We start from the raw sequence: 16,954 nt of genomic DNA on the forward strand, positions 1-16,954 counted from the left end.
AAAATGTAAAACTAAAAAGTTTAAAGAAAGAGATTAGCCTCAGGAATTCAGGAAATATACTACACTCAAAAATCAAAAAGCATAGGCTTGTTACCCTTCCAAAAACTCACTGCCATTGACTCATATAGATGCTGTAAGACAGAGTAGAGCTGCCCCATAGGTTTTCCAAGGCTGTAAATCTTTACAGAATCAGACTGACAATTCTTTCTCCTATGGAATGGTTGATGGGTTCAAACCTCCACCTTTCGACTGGCAGCCAAGTGCTTTAACCACCATCCCACCAAGGCTCCTATATCATTCCTGTCAGGCCCACACAAACAAAATAAGACTGGTTTTGCTTCAGGGTCTTCCCAAGTTATTAATTCACAAACAGCAAACAGCACTAGTGATTAGTGGGGAGGATGCTGGTAAACGAAGGCTTGCTGCCAATGAAAGAAGGGAGAGCTAACAGAAGGAGAATAACGAAAACCAGACCTGAAGACTATAAAGCAATGAAATGGGGGCAGCTGGCATAGGGTACCTCAACAGCTTTATCACTACGTTAGACTATGGTTCAATACCTGATATTTGTAACGATGACTTTCAGGAACCAGTAAATAAGTTAAAGTATGTTTAATGTACTCTGCTTACTATGACAAAGAAACACAGTTTATAGATATCGTCATTTAAAAATATTTACAATAAACTTCAGTTATCTGTATGTGTGTGTGTGTGTGCATGTGTGAGATCAACCTAGCCAAGAATGTTGTCTCCTTCAGATGAGAGGGCAGTGTAAGAGCCCACTGTTTTTCAGACAGGGAGTCACTGACATCTTTTTACACACAAGAGATAACATAAAGCAGTGAGAGCATGTCCTGTGAACAAGCTTCAATTGCTTTAACTTTATAAGAACAAATGAAAAGCACATGATGAAAGTTTCATTTAATGTAACTCTGATGGAACCAGAATACTTCTGCATCTAGAAGGATACTCACCTGGTTAGAATAAAAGCAAATACAGCTGAAATACAGACTACAGTTCTATTTTTAAGTTTGAAAACTGGTTAAACTTGGGACTTCTGGTAAGATGGAGGAATAGGCAGACAACCGACACAGACCCACTTCAACAAAGAAAAGAAAAACCAATTGACAGAGATACAGAAGATAATCCTGGAGCCCTGAGCTTCGAAAGGAAATATACAGAAGTGGATTAGGCACCAACTAGTAGAAACACCTGAATGAAAACAGTGAGTATAAAAACGGTCGGAGCCGTGGACTGACAGGACCAACAGCCTGAATATTTGCACGTGGTGTTGGGACCTGAAATCTTAAAGATCAGTCCTGGTCACCAAGGGCTGCAGAGACAACTACACTGGTGGCCCATGACTAGGAAGGGAAAGAGCAAGGACAGTGACAACCTGAGGTGTTGACATTCCACCCTACAACAATTTCAAAAGACAATACAACAACAAAGTGACAAAATAAATGAAAAATTAGAAACCATACAAAATCTACACAAAAATCCAGAAGATTAATAATAAATTTTCAGAAATAGATAAGACATTGCATGGGCAAAGGTGCAGAACTGAATCAATAGAAGACAGAATTAGTAAGACTGAATGCAAATACCTGAACACTTCTTTGGAAAGGAATAAATCAGAAAAAAGATCAAAACAAAATGAAGATACCCTAAGGTTAATGTGGGATACCATCAAAAGGAATAACCTATGTATAATCGGAAGGTTGGGCAATCTACTTCTGTAGTGATACTGCCTTGGAAACCCAAGGAGGGGTAGCTATGAGTTGGGTCTGACTCGACGGCACATAACAACAACAACAACAATCAGAATTCCAAAACAGGAAGAGACAGATAAAACCACAGAGAAAATTGCCGAAGATTTGTTGGAAGAGAATTTTCCTGATATGATGAAAGATGAGACTATATCTACTAAGGACGTCCAACGAACCCCAAACAGAGCAGACTCCAAAAGAAAATCACCCAGACAAATCATCATCAAACTTACCAAAACCAAAGACAAGGTAACAATCATGAGAGCAGCACAGGAAAAACAGAAAGTCACCTACAAAGGGCAACCAATAAGACTAAGCTTGGATTTCTCGACAGACACCATGCAGGCAAGAAGACAATGGAATGGTATATATAAAACCCTGAAAGAGAAAAACTTCCAACCAAGAATTTATGTACCCAGAAAAATTGTCCCTCAAATATGGTGAAATTAGGACATTTCCAGATAAGCTGAAATTAAGTGAATTTGTTAAAACGAGACCAACCTTACAAGAGATGCTAAAAGGAGCCCTTTGGGCAGAGAAGCAACAGAGAAGCAACAACAGCCAACAACAACTGACCATTAACACACATGATGATATAACCCAGAAACAAACCCAGCAATGGAAGTATCCAAAGTAAATAAGCCTACAAGATTATGTAAACAGGGAGACATCAGTCGACAAATGAGGACAACTACAAACTAAAAAGAGGGAAAAAACTGTGCCTTTACAGAACTTCTACATGGTAGGGAAGTCAAGACAACTAAAGATAGAACGGACTGTTCTAAACTTGGGAAGAAAACTATAAATCACAGGGTAACCTCAAAGAAAAATGATAAACCTTCACATCAAAAAAGAGGACTGGCATAAATATTCAGCAAAGACTAAAACAATAGCAATGAAGGAAGTTATAACACGATTCATAAACAAAACAAGCTCAGCATAAAAAATTATATGGAACAAAGAAATCGACACCATGAAAAAGCACATAACAAAAAAGACAGCAACAAATTTGTATTTGCCAATAATTACATATCTGGCAAGGGACTTATCTCCAAGATTTATAGTGGAAGATTGGATGACCAAACTATGGTATATACACATAACGGAATGCTATGCAACACTAAAAAATAATGTAGAATCTGCAAAACACCACATAATATGGATTACCTTGAAGGACATTATGCTGAGTGAAATAAGTCAATCAGAGAAGGACAAATACAGTATTAGTTCATTGTTGTGGAGGGTCGAGGAAAGGATTATATATAGAGTTTATTGGTTGCCAGGGGTGGGAGGGGAGGGGAGGCAACACTGCAAAAAAAAGGTATTGACCCATGTCAGTTTAGTTTTGTGTATTTCACCATACATAATTATATTTTAATAAATGCATTTAGAAAATTAAACTTTTATTGCTATCCATGTAATTTAAAAATCACAAAAGAATTTCTGTATCAAAATATTTAATTTCACAGTGTGTTCAGCATGTATCACTGGTGCTCAAAAAATAACTGGGTTGCATTTTGTTCTATGGGAGAGGAACAGGATGAGTAGGCAGGAGTTTTGTGACCAGAAGATAGTTATCCAAAATCAGAAAAACTGTGAGTTCTTCGGAGCACCTGGATTACTAAAACATTCCTGTAGGTTTCTTCTCAAAACTCAACAGCAATAACAAGCAAAACACTTCTGAGATTGTGTCACAGTGATATCATTATGTCAAATGAAAAGACCCATATAAAGACTGTATTCCCTTGGGAATCCAAGTCTCTTGAATATCAGGTCTCTCCTACAGCTCTCTGAAGCATGATCTGCCTTAGCAACCAGGTGCTCAGAGGAACATCTGAAGTGGCACCTGTAGGTTGCACATAGTACAAACACTAGCACAAGTTCCCAAAAGCCTATGCAATGGCACTCCACAACAGTCAAGTGGCCACTTATTCAAGGAAGTACGTGATACACTTTTCGTTACTTTAATATACACTTAGTGAAAGATGCCATAAGAACTGTTTACAGCAGGAAGGAGCTAGATTTTCCCTGAGACTCCTCACCTGGGATCGGTCCTCAGCGTCTGGAACTCAATTTGTTTTTCTTCTACCTTCTCTTAGCTTAGTTCCCTGACTAGAGTAACTGGTTTGGTTTTTAACAAAACAAAGAGGAATAATATTAGCAACACTAATAAAAGCCTTAAAACATATGATGTTCACAAACCAAATACAGGTAACTTCTACTCAGTTACAGTTTACTATAATTTATTACATCAGAATGTCTTTTGAGAAAGTCTTACATGGAAATTTTGAATCAATTGGGGGGGGGGAGGGGCGGGAAGCCATACACCTAAAAAGGAAATCCTCATGAGATAAGGAAACCCAAGATTTTGATCTATTCTTGGCTTTGTCATTTAGCTTGCTCATCCAAGCTCATTTATCATCTTCTCTCGAGAAAATAAGCAGGGCTGCATGCCACCATAGGATGTTATGGGCCCCACATCATCAGATATTTTGAGCATTTCAGTAAAAGCCAGAGAAAAGCAAAATGTTATTTAATACTTTTGCACATTTCATCACAGTTCTAGGAAAGAGGTCGTTACAGGGATAACTGAATTGAAGAATCCCTCCCTGCTCGATCGAGCGCCCAGTTTCTTTCCATTTGATTTCCTGTCCAGAGAGATTCCATGACTTCCCACCACCTCATAAAGAAACCCCCAAAGATTACATCATTGTAGTACTTACATTCAAAGCATTCTTTGCAGCTTCTGCTTCTGAGCGACTGTCAAAACTGACAAAACCTACAGGCTGAGGAAATAAAAAGAAATACAAAGAAGAAGTAATCAGGGGATGCCTATTTTTCTGGTTTAAAGGTAATGTCAAATTGAACACATTCAGATAAAGAAATGACCACAGGCAATGGGTAGAGATAAGAAAGCCAGTCCAGAAGAATCATGACTCAGTGGCTCAGTCAAATTTCTAACATGAATCAAAGGGATCGTGAGGGTGGTTCTTCAAAGGCAGAGCTGGGGATTTAGAGAGTCATTATTAAAAAAAAAAAAATTCTAGAAGGGGTTGGAATGTGAATAGCAGTGAACAAGGGGATAAAGGAAAACTTGGGTCAGAGAGGCTCTACTTTCCTAAATCAAATTCATAGTACCTCAGTTTCTTCATCTTTTAAAATGGAAAGAGAACCAAATCACCTTTTGGTACACTGTAAGTGCAAGGAATACAATGACACAATAATAAAAGCCCTGTACTCTCACAGCATGACCAAAATTACAAAGTGAACATTTCCATCTGAAATATCAAGGGATGTTTTAAAAAATATAGTGCTAAATCAGGCATGTGAAACACACTATTTCACATGAACAGAGGTAATAACTCCTTGTGGGTTCAATATTTTGCTATCCAGAAAGAAGAATGCTTGCAACACAGCTTAAATACTTGTGAGAGAAAAAAACTGAGGTGAGCATGCTGAGTTACTAAGACCAGGGTGGGGGTGGAGGTGGGGGTGGGGGAGTATATAGCTAACAGTCATCAGCTTGCAGAGACTATTAGGGTCCCTGATTACCACTTCCATTCTGAAGCTTTTATGCTCTACTCTAGACTTCTGGCTCTGCCCTGTTAGCTACTAGGTATTTGAAAGACAGCATGGTTCTTCATCAGCTGATACCCATACTGACTATTAACACTCTTGTGTTTAACCTTACGAAAAAGCAAAAATGGGAATAAAAGTACACTTGGATGATAATAATTGATTATTAATATAAATCTGGTTCAGAGCTGAGTACATTGTGCTTACCTCGCCTGGGTATAGTCCCAAAAATTCTAGCTGGAGACAATGATTAATGAATCACTTTCATTCCTAACTGATCTCATCTTTAGTTTTGAAGCAACAACAAAAATCAAATCCTAATTGGAATAAAAAAGAATACTGGGTCCTAGCAACAATCCTCAATAAAGGTGATTTGAACTTAATGTAATATAAAAGTGATAATTTATACACGTCTGATTCTTACCTGCTTAGATGTGAGCTTTATAAGAGAACCCTCATAGCCCTGAAAATTAAGAAGAACCAAGTTTAGCCAATGAGTACTAGGAAAAATAATAGCTCTATAGCATATTGCTCGAGTAAAAGTGAGACCCTTTGTGAACATCTATTTAATTCTCCTCACAAAGCCTCTTAGGTTAAGTGGAAAACAAATATATATCCATTTATGTGCAGACATAGGTGCCTATGTTTCTGCATAGTCAGAATCTAAAAAAAATAAAGCCCTGGATTTCAAACATTTATGTTTCTCTTTATATTTTTTCAGGAAGTTATGCAGTGACTTAAAAACAAAACAAACAAACAACAACAACAACAAAAAAAAACGATGACTGCCTCCAACAGGTAAGAATAGGGATTCTGCAGAATAAAGAGAAAGAACAGGATCAATTTAATAAGGATGGGGAGCATGTGATGACTTGGTCATACATTTGCTGTGAAATAACAAAATGAAACATTAAGAACAGACTAGAAAACCAAATCTATTGCCATTTAGTAGATTTTGACTCATAGTGACCCTAAAGGGCAGAGACCTGCCCTATAGGGTTTCCATGGCTGTAATCTTTATGGAAGCAGACTGCCACATCTTTTTCCCAGGGAGCAGCTAATAGGTACAAATCACTAACCTTTGGTCAGCAGCCAAGTGTTTAACCACTGTGCCACCAGAGTTCTAAGAACATACTAGGAAGAACCTATTTAGTAATATTTCAAAATTGCCAGGAGAGGCTAGGTAGGAATTGATACTGAATTTTGTGAACTCTTTTGCTTACTTATTGAAGCCACCAGTTTTCATGTTGGTATTCTGATTAGGACTTGCAAAATTCCCCTGCTGGGTTTTTACTCCAGTTCATCCTCTCAGGGAAGACTGTAAGACTCCTTTTCACTCCCTGCTTCTTACTCACTGGGACTCCTCAGGATCAAGATAACAAAGTCTGTTTATTTCTAAAAGTAATCAATGGCTGGTGGCTTCCACTGATGGATGATATACGAGGGGAAAAACATCACTTGACATGAATGACCACTGCACATATTAGTGTGGAGACAGATTTGCAGACTAGGGTCAGTTTCCAGGCACTTTAATTAAAAGAGGATTGTTAGGAATGTCCTAGGGCCCTGACATTAGCATTGGGGTTTCTGAGCAGGATAGTGGGACTGATTCATGTTCATGTCTTCTGAGCAGAGAACTAGGTTACCAATTAGCTACTGTAAACATTTTACCTCAAAGGCTTTAGTTCTTCTGGCCCAAGAGGTCATGAATCACAGCCCTGCCTCTTCCTTTCTCAAGGTGTTCTCTTCAGAAAACCCTGGAGGTTTAAACACCCTAAGGGTCTCAGAGGTAAAGGACAAACTGGTATTTCATTCAAGTAAAATACCACAGCCTTACAATAGTTGGGATGCATTGCTTCTCAAGTGACAAATAGAGAAGCAGTTCAGCTTAATGGTTCAGAGTAGGGTCGACAGTCAGATTGCCAGGGTTTGTATCCTGGCTCTGCCATTTACCATACATTGTAAATTTGAGTAACATTTATTCAACTGCTTGAAGTTTGATTGTCTTCCTCTCAGGGGAAAAATGGGGCTAACCTACGTTCAAGGATTGTGGTGAGAATTAAATGAGATAATTTGTATGAGGGTTTGGTTTGCTCAATCTTTCTCCTATAAATACAAAATACAGCAGTATTTTTTCTGTTAGGAAGACCAATTAGCTTCGAAAGTCATCATCCTACAAAAAGCACAATACAGTTAAGTGATACCCTGTAGAAGAAACGCAGGAAATTCTATTAAGTTGGCATTGTCTCCACAACACTTCTTCCTCTTTCACTTCCTTGCAGCTAACCTAATGTCCAACCTCTTTGTTGTCCTCTATACAGTATCAGCACACATTACTGTTACATTCAGGGGATGGCTGACAGAGTGGAGTTACGTGCATTAGTACATGGTGCTTTTTGGTGTCAGCTGTGATTTGCTTTCCCCACCCAGGTGTTTTCAGTTGTCACACTCTAACTCCTTCTTCCTAAGGAATTAGATATTGTCCCTCACCCTGTCTTGCTCATAGCTGGGGTTCAGCTTCAACCAGGATGGATAGGATGGATCTTTAAACATCAAGATAGGCCACTGCCTAATCATAAGTGAATGATCTTTTATATATAAAAAGACCAGCAGGCAGTACTGCTGACATGTCCACAATGATCAGCTCAGCCCTCCTAGACACAGGCCCTGAGTTCACGGCTTCCAGGTCCACATTCTGCCCATTCCTGGCTTACTAACTCCTTTTCTCCAAAGGCTAAACTTCAAGGCTGCTCCTTAATGGCATAATTATTTCAGCTTTATGCCAACTTACTGTTAAATTTTCAATCTCATCAACACTAAGTATCTCAAAAGTAATTATTTTATTGACATAGTTATTACGGATAAGCAACTGAGTTCAGTCTTTCATTAAGCACCAGCAAAAATTTCCTTAAATCCAAACCAAGGTATTCTCTAAAATTTTGTTTCTACTTTGAAAGTCAGGGACACTTTTCCCATGGTGAAAATAATGGGAGCTCTGGTAGTGTAGTGCCTAAGGCACTTGACTGCTAACCAGAAGGCTGGTAGTTGAAACCCACCAGCCACTCCTTGGAAGGAAGGTTGGGCAATCTACTTCCGTAGCGATACCGCCTTGGAAACGAAAGGAGGGGTCACTATGAATCAGGTCCGACTCGACGGCACATAACAACAACAGGTTCTTAGGCCAGTTTTACAAAAGCCTATTTGACCTATTATGTCTTCAAGCAGTATTAACAGCACTATTTCAACTTATACTTATACCTAAGGAGAACTCCTAGGTATAAGGCTTGACCTATGTTATTGCAGGTGATATATAAATACATGATAAGTAATTTATAATATTGTTGGTGATCTGTACTCAGAAGCACATCACCAACTACAGTAAGATAAATGGGGAGGATACCAAGGTTGCTTTAAATGGATTACAGATAGCTGGCCCCATTTCATGTCCACATTATTTAAAGAAAAGACCTCTTTAGTCACTGAAGTACAAAAGGCAGTTTCAATCTCCCTTGAGTGAGACCATGCATTAGAAGAACTGTGTTATTAAATTTCCTTTACATGCTTATCCTTTACAAACATCACTTTATAAGACGCTTTCTCAAACTTCAATTCTTCCTCAAAAAACAAAACAAAACAAAAAAACTCCACGAAGAACAAAGTAGGCAAAAAACTTTGTTTCCTTAAAAAAAAAAAAAAAAAAAAAAAGCGGGGAACAGGTTTGCTGGCCCTATGGAGCTTGGTGGAACTATGGCCCCTAGCTGCCCTTCAGGCCTGGAATTGAATGCACAGCTGTGGCTTCCAGCCAAACAATAGACAAGCATATCAGTTGAGCATTTACCTGAGGTAGATACACTCCTTGGAGAGAATAAATATGAGAGAAAGAAGGGCTACTCAGGCACAGGGAGACAGCTCAGGGTGTAGGAGTGCATGGAGGGATAGACACAGGGAAGAGGTTACTATTGGGAGGAAGTGGGAGGGGAGATGCTGCATTGTGGTAAATTGTGGTCAATGCCATGAGACAAAGTGTATGTGAACTACTGTATGGAAAGTGAATTTGCACTGTAAATTTTCACCCAAATCACAATTAAAAACAAAACAAACAAACAAAAAAACTTTGTTTCCTTTTACAATTTCTGAAAGATAGGTAAACGGTACCTTAAATGGTCTGAAAAGCAGGTAGAGCTCACGAGGTTTGATATCCAGAGGGAGACCACTGACAAATAGGGTCCGGACCTGGAAAAAGAAATTTGAGAAGTGGTCAAGGGAGTGGACAATCCAAAGAATAATAATACACACTTGAAATATCAAAAACACATTTCTCCAAATTCCATGATTCCTACCTAATTTAAGCTGTTTCCACAACAATAAACATTCTAATGTTAAGATGCCATTCAGCCAACTCCTGAGAACATCTGTGTGGATTATTCAGAGTGAATTACCACTAAACCAAATCCATTAGCATCTAGAAACCACTCTACTTAGGAATGACTTAACCTAACAAAGAAAACTCATGTTTCCAAATTGATACAGGGGCCAGGATATCAATACATATTTTTGGGGAGGCGGTGCATCTAGTATTCCAAGAAGAGCAAGGCAAAGTTAAGTATCCTTTCTTAACTTTATTTTGGAGTTACTATAATTAAACTGGAGTCAGAGCTGCTTGGTGTGAAATGTTCTTCCCCAATGTTTTTATTATTATCATTTAAAATGTGATTCAATCATTATACAAAATTTAGAGTTTTCCAGTGTATAATATCTACCTTCTATTTAGTTACGTTGCAAATTGTGGTTTAAGTCAAAGCTAACACAGCAAATATGGTTCCCCTTCAACAATTTTTACAGAAATTGCTCTGTGTCATTGGTTACAATTTGTACTTTGTGTCAGCATAGTTGTTATTTCCATTCTGTTTGCTCTGTTTCCATTGATCTAGTCCCCTTAGCTCCTTGCCTTCTCACCTTTGCTTTTAGGTATATGTCGACCTTTTGATGTCATCCAGCTCATTGTCTAGGGAAGCACATTACTCAGGGGGCACTACTGTTTATTTTATAAGCAAATCTATCATTTGGCTGAAAGGATACCTGCAGAAATACCTTAAATACCACATTGAAAGGTTATCTTAGGGAAATAGTCTTCGGGGGTTCTTCTAGTTTTATATTGTTCCAGGAGGTCTGGCATTTTTTAGGAATTTCACTTTTGTTTTACATTTTTCTTCCATTCTATCTGGGACCTTCTATTGTGTCCCTGCTTAGAACGTTTGGTAGTGAGCTGGGTACCCTCCAGTTTTTCTGGTCTCAGGTTAGAAAAGGCTGTGGTTCCACTGGGATATTAGTCCTGTGGATATTTCTTCTTTGAGCCTTTTCTTTCTTTCATTGCCTTTTGCTCCATGAATAGCCAAAGAGGCGCTCACAAGCTTTTAAGACTTCAGATGCCGTTCTATCAGTTTTTGCTTCATGTTATTCCGAAGCTCTGTTATAAGGACATATGCATATGGACTGTTTTGTCCTCTAAATGCCTAATTTAGTAATCTCTCTTTATTAGAAGAGCTGCTATCTCCTCTTTCTGAGCCTATGTTCCCCCTCTTGTCCACTAGCTTTGATACTGATAAAGGTATTTCCTTTATTAAGGCTACTAAAGCTGAATCCCAACACCTGTCAGACACAGACCATGAGCATGCTATGTAGTATGCCTGGTCTGCCATCTACAACCCTCTTCCACAGCCTAGTAAGTGAACAGTCTGGTCTTGGTCGGACCACTCTGCCTGGTCTGACCAAGACAACCTGATTTTTGTTGAATGCCCATTATGTGCCTGTCACTGTGTCAAGTACATACATTATAGAGATTTACATGAAAATAATGTAAGCAGGTTCTGTTTGGCACCATTTCTCCAGCAGTAAGTAGCTTACCTATGTGATAGATATTGATTAGGTTTTGTGTAGTTAACCTAGGAAATAAACTACTATTCACAGCATTGTTTTAAAGAAAAAGGCTTTACAAACTTAGAAGTCAAATAATTTACTAACAAAATTTATTAGAAATCTGAGGATGACCAACAAAAGGTTACTTAATATAAAGTTCATGTAAGTCCATATAATGGAATAAGATGAAGCCGATAAAAATTATGTTTAAGAAAAAGTATATATAAGGCTCCATGACCCTGGGACTAAAAGAACTAGATAGTGCCCAGCTATCACTGCTAACAGTTCTGAAAGGTATCACAATAAGAGGTCTTGGATAGAGTGGGGGTAAATATGGAACAAAACTCAAAACCATGAAAAAGACCAGGCTAACTGCTCTGATGAAGACTGGTGGAACCTCCAAGACTATGATCCTTCAACACCCTTCAAGTTAGGACGTAAACTTAACCCCTGTGACTCAACTATCAGCCAAACTATAGACAGGCCTATAAGGGAGCTCTGGTGGCATAGTGTCTAAGGTATTTGACTGCTAACCAGAAGGCCGGCAGTTCAAACCCACCAACCACTCCTTGGAAGGAGGACTGGGTGATCTACTTCCATACAGATACTGCTTTGGAAGCCCAAAGAGGGGTCGCTATGAGTCAGAATTTACGGCCATGAGTAGGTAGTTAAGATGTTTGTAATTTCAATTACAAATGGCCACCACTTACATTTCCTTGGATCAAGGTAAGCCCACTATTGCCTCAGAAGCTTTAAAAGTTATTTAATATTTTTCTCACTCAAAAGAAATTCCCTCCTCTGACAGAACAGAAAGACTATCCAGTGAAGGGAAAACCAAAAGTAACCAAACTCACTGCAATCAAATTGATTCCGATTCATAGCAACCCCCCTTGAATTTCCAAGACTGTAAATCTTTATAGAAGCAGATCGCCTCAACTTCCTGATACACAATGGCTGGTGGGTATGAACTGCTAACCTCTGGTTAGCAGTCAAATGCCTTACACACTGCACCACCAGAGTTCCTTGAGTGAAGGCAAGGAAAGTTTTAAAAGAAATCAAGGATAATTCATGGAAAAAATAACTCTTTCTAAATATCCAATTCATGCTTTTCCATGGTGACAAGGAACTAGAATCATACGAATATTTGAGAATATTCTAGTATCTCTATTCTACTCATCACCACCACAATTTATATCTATGTTATTGAATAGCAAAGCTGGATTTCTCCATGATCAAACACTCATGAAAAATAGTCCCCTAAAAAGAACAAATGAATGATGTCAAATGAACTTTAAGGCAGGTCAAATCATTATCCAGGGCAGCCCTTAATTTACCAGATGTGCCTGGCACTACGCCTTCAGCATCCACAGATGTTTATCAGACACATGGGGAAACACATTTCTCAGTCTAGGACACAACATGCCTCACAGAAGTTCAAGAGATGAAGGTACTGACAGCTCTATCCCTGAGGGACACTCACGGATTCTGTAAATGTATCTCCAGTATCATTTTTACATTGATAGGAGTGAAAGAATAAATGCTAGTATAAATCATCTTGTGTTGAAAAGTAAGACCAAGAGCCTTCTTAGCTCTTCCATTCTCTACTGTTCCTTCAGAGGCCACAATACATTTTGGATAAAATTAGCTATGTGTTCCTAAATACCACTGCCAGCTCCCATTGGGAAAGACAAGCCACATTTCAGAGACTGGATTTTGAGTTAAGACTCCAATTCAGAAAGAAAAATCATTGTATCATTCTTAAGATTGCCTGGAGAAAAAGGCCAAAAAAGCAGGCCTTAAAATGGAAAAATCTTAACTTTAACAAAGAACATACCTTATTTTGAATATAATATAGACACTAAGATTAAAAAAAAAAAAAAGACAAATAATATTAATTTCAGTAGCTAGCAGAGAATAATCACACTTTTCAGTCACTGGGCACATCTGGTAAGAATAGTGTCTAAAGGCTGTGAACATTTAATAGGAATGTTTTCACTTTGTATAAAAAGGCCTTAAGCATCATCTCTAGCTGCTCTGAGCTGACCTCTTAAGATTCTTCTTAAATTCATAGGACTGAGGAACGCAATTACTCATTTTATAATGACTCATGAGTAACCATGTCTACTCACTTAAGACATTCTAAGGAGTAAATCCTATGTGGGGGTATCTATGTTAAGCTATCCCTCTGCAAGCTTTCTCTCCATCTATCCACATTCCTAAATGTACAAATGTAGAGTCCAAAACACACAAGTAGATTCAGGTATTTCAAATGGTGTTTCAGAGTTTGAAGGATCTTTTCTTATACTGTATAGCCTGGTGATCTGCCTCTGTTTTGAAGGTCTGAAAACCCTATGGAGCAATTGTACTTGACAAACACAGTGTCATCATGAGTCATAATTGACACAATGACAACTAACAACAATAACAGCACAATCCTAAACAGAGTGTTTGTTGTTAGTGTTGATTCTAACTCATAGCTAAATACTGCCCCATCCTCACAATCCTTGCTATCATTGAGCTCACTGTTGCAGCCATTGTGTCAATTCATGTCACTGAGGGGGTCTTCCCTTTTTTTTGCTGACCCTGTCCTTACCAAGCCTGATGTACTTTTCCAGGGACTGGTCCCTCATGATGACATGTCTAAAGTACAGGAGATGAAGTCTCACCATACTTGCTTCTCAGGAGCACTCTGGTTACACTTCTTGCAAGACAGATTTGTCAATTCTTCTGGCAGTCCATAATGCATTCGATATTCTTCGCCAACACCATCATTCAAAGGCGTCAATTCTTCTTTGGCCCTCCTTATTATTGTCCAGCTTTTGCATGCATGCAGCAATTGAACATACCATGACTTTAGGTTGGGTGCACTTAGTCCTCAGGGTGACATCTTTGCTTTTTAACACTCTAAAGAGCTCTTTTGTATAATATTTGCCCATTGAAATACTTCCTTTGATTGCTTGACTGCTGCTTCCATGAGAGCTGATTGTGGGTGGATCCAAGTAAAATGATATTCCTGACAATACCAATATTTTCTATGCTTATCATGATGTCGCTCATGGTCCAGTTGTAAGGATTTTTGTTTTCTTTATGTTGAGGTGTAATCCATACTGAAGGATGTAGTCAGTAGTGCTTCAAGTCCTCTTTGATTTCAGCAAGCAAGGTTGTATCACCTGTGTGCTACAGGTTGTAAATGAGTCTCTCTCCAATCCTGATGTCGTGTTCTTATTCATATAATCCAGCTTCTCGATTATTTGCTCAGCATTCAGATTGCATTAGTGAAAGGATACAACCCTGATGCACAGCTTTCCTTATTTTAAGCCACACTGTATCCCCTTATTCTGTTCAAACAAATGCCTCTTGGTCTATGTACAGGTTCTACATGAACAAAATTGAGTGTTCTGAAATTCCCATTCTTCACAATGTTATCCATAATTAGTTTTGATGCACAGAGTTGAAGGTCTTTGTGTAGTCAATAAAACACAGGTAAACATCTTTCTGGTATCTTCTGCTTTCAGGTAAGTCCATCTGACATCAGCAATGATATCCCTCATTCCATGTCCACCTCTCAATCTGGCTTGAATTTCTGGGACCATATCAACATGCCATTAATATCTGTTGACTGCTTTCAGAAATCTACAGAGTAACACTGTGCATCCATAGGAGGCAGTATCTTGTTGCTTGTCTACAACTCTGCTAACTGCGTGGCAGAATCAGAGGACCATGTTTCCCCAGTAACAATTGTATCAAAGGCAGAATAGATTAGCACTATAAAATACACAAATTTAAAGGAGACAAACAAAATAACCCAACAATCTGAAGTAAAGGAGAAAAATGAGGATGGGGAGAAGACATGGACTACAAGAGATACAAACAGAACAAAAAGACAAAAGACAAACTGAACACAAACCAAAAAAAAGGACGACAGGCCCATTAACAAAGACAGCTAGGATCAATACATAGGAAGACATGGTTACTGGTGAATGCACTCACGTGGCAATCCATGATTAAAAAACAAATACTTATGCATGTAAGTCCAATGTAACCAAATATAAAAGAACAATCCACAAAAAATTTTTTTTAAAAAATGATCAGATTCACTAATAACTTGTACATTTGAAGTGATAAATGAGGGGAGATACCTACATCTACCGATAAAGAACAAGGGTTGTAATTGTTCATTCCCAGAATCTCAGTTTAATTTTCACAATATTTTTTTAAATCAGTACATGCTCAATAAAAAAAAAAAAGTATGGAAGGAATAAATACCAAGTTACCTACATATGGAGGAAGCCTGAACCACAGAGAACTTAAATTATACACGTATTTAGAAACATAAACTACTTTGAGAGAGAGAGATCAAACACAAGCCCAAATCACTTTTCCTTGGAAATACTGATCTTGAGTCCCGCCTATCTACTTCTGTCCTTAGAGATTTTCTCACTATCCTGCTTGTTTTTGTTTCACACACAAGCAGAATATATACTCAGATAACTTGCTTCATATTTCAATTCTGACCAGAAGTCAGTGTTTCTTAGGAGTTGTTTTTAAAGACTTTCTAACCCAAAGAGACACTGGTTTCCATTAAGGTGTGTCCTTGCCTGTGAGCACCCTCTTACCCCTAGCATAAGACCAGAAGGGCTAATAACTCTCCAGTGCCAATTGTCATCACTCCTCTGAGAGACCAGCATGTAATATAAACTTGGTTCTAGGGACATATCAGATAAAGGGAACTCCAAGTATCTGTGCAACATAAATCCCACAAAGTTGGATTCTTTTTTTTTTAATTGTGATTTGGGTAAAAGTTTACACAGCAAATTCACTTTCCATACATACAGCAGCTCACATACACTTGTCTCATGACATTAACTGCAATTTTCCACAATTCAACAGCTCCCCCCTCCCACTTCCTCCCCATAGTTACCTCTTCCCTGTGTCCTTCCCTTCCCTCTCATGCACTCCCCCATCCCACAAAGCTATCTCCCTGTGCATACACAGCCCTTCTATTCTCCCATGATTGATCTCTACAAGGAGCATATTTACCTAATATAAATGTTCAGCTCATACATCCGTCTTTTGTTTAGCTGGCAGCCACAGGAGTGGGTTCAATACCAGACCTAAAGAGCAGCTAGGGGCCATAGTTTCAGGGGTTCGACAGGTTCTATCAGACCAGCAAACTTGAAAGTTGGATTCTTTTAACACACATGAGAAAAAGGGGTTTATTAGCTGTACAAACTAAGAAACCAAACTTACTGCCATTGAGTTGGTTCTGACACATAGTGACCTCCATTGGGTTTCCAAGGCTGTAAAGCTTTATGGAAGCAGATTGCCTCATTTTTCTTCTGCGGGGCAGCTGGTGGGTTGAAAGCATCAACCTTCTTTCTGGTTAGCAGCCAAATGCAGTAATCACTATACAACCTGAGCTCCTTTTTTAAGTTGTACATACTGGTTAAATTATTACTCATTTTAAAATAAACTACAAAGAATTTATTTCTTTGCATGTTCTGCAAGCACTAGCTAAAACACTGAATTGCCAAGACTGAACCATGCTATTCATCTCATTTTCAAATTAGGGCTTTATTGGCCTACTTTGATTTCCCATTCAGGTTTTACCACTATGAAAATCGATTGCCACAATCATTAAAATGGTCTGCCAGGTATTTAAATCTGGTTGTAGGTGAGTGAAAACACACAGG

The 16,954-nt window shown here is 38.5% G+C and overlaps 1 protein-coding gene across 1 annotated transcript in view; it reads right to left on the reverse strand.

Annotated features, from left to right (window-relative positions):
• RBPMS (RNA binding protein, mRNA processing factor) overlaps positions 1-16,954 on the reverse strand; it is a 200,654-nt gene that overhangs the window by 100,803 nt on the left and 82,897 nt on the right. The window contains exons 2-4 of the mRNA XM_007942693.2: positions 9,501-9,578; positions 5,770-5,808; positions 4,493-4,555 (exon numbers count right to left, since the gene is read on the reverse strand). Coding sequence (XP_007940884.1) covers positions 4,493-4,555; positions 5,770-5,808; positions 9,501-9,578 — 180 coding nt within the window. The remainder of the gene's footprint in view (positions 1-4,492; positions 4,556-5,769; positions 5,809-9,500; positions 9,579-16,954) is intronic.

The sequence above is a fragment of the Orycteropus afer genome, unplaced genomic scaffold, assembly GCF_000298275.1.
Source record: "Orycteropus afer afer isolate SDZICR_OR568_19922 unplaced genomic scaffold, OryAfe1.0 scaffold00095, whole genome shotgun sequence".
NCBI lineage: Eukaryota > Metazoa > Chordata > Mammalia > Tubulidentata > Orycteropodidae > Orycteropus > Orycteropus afer.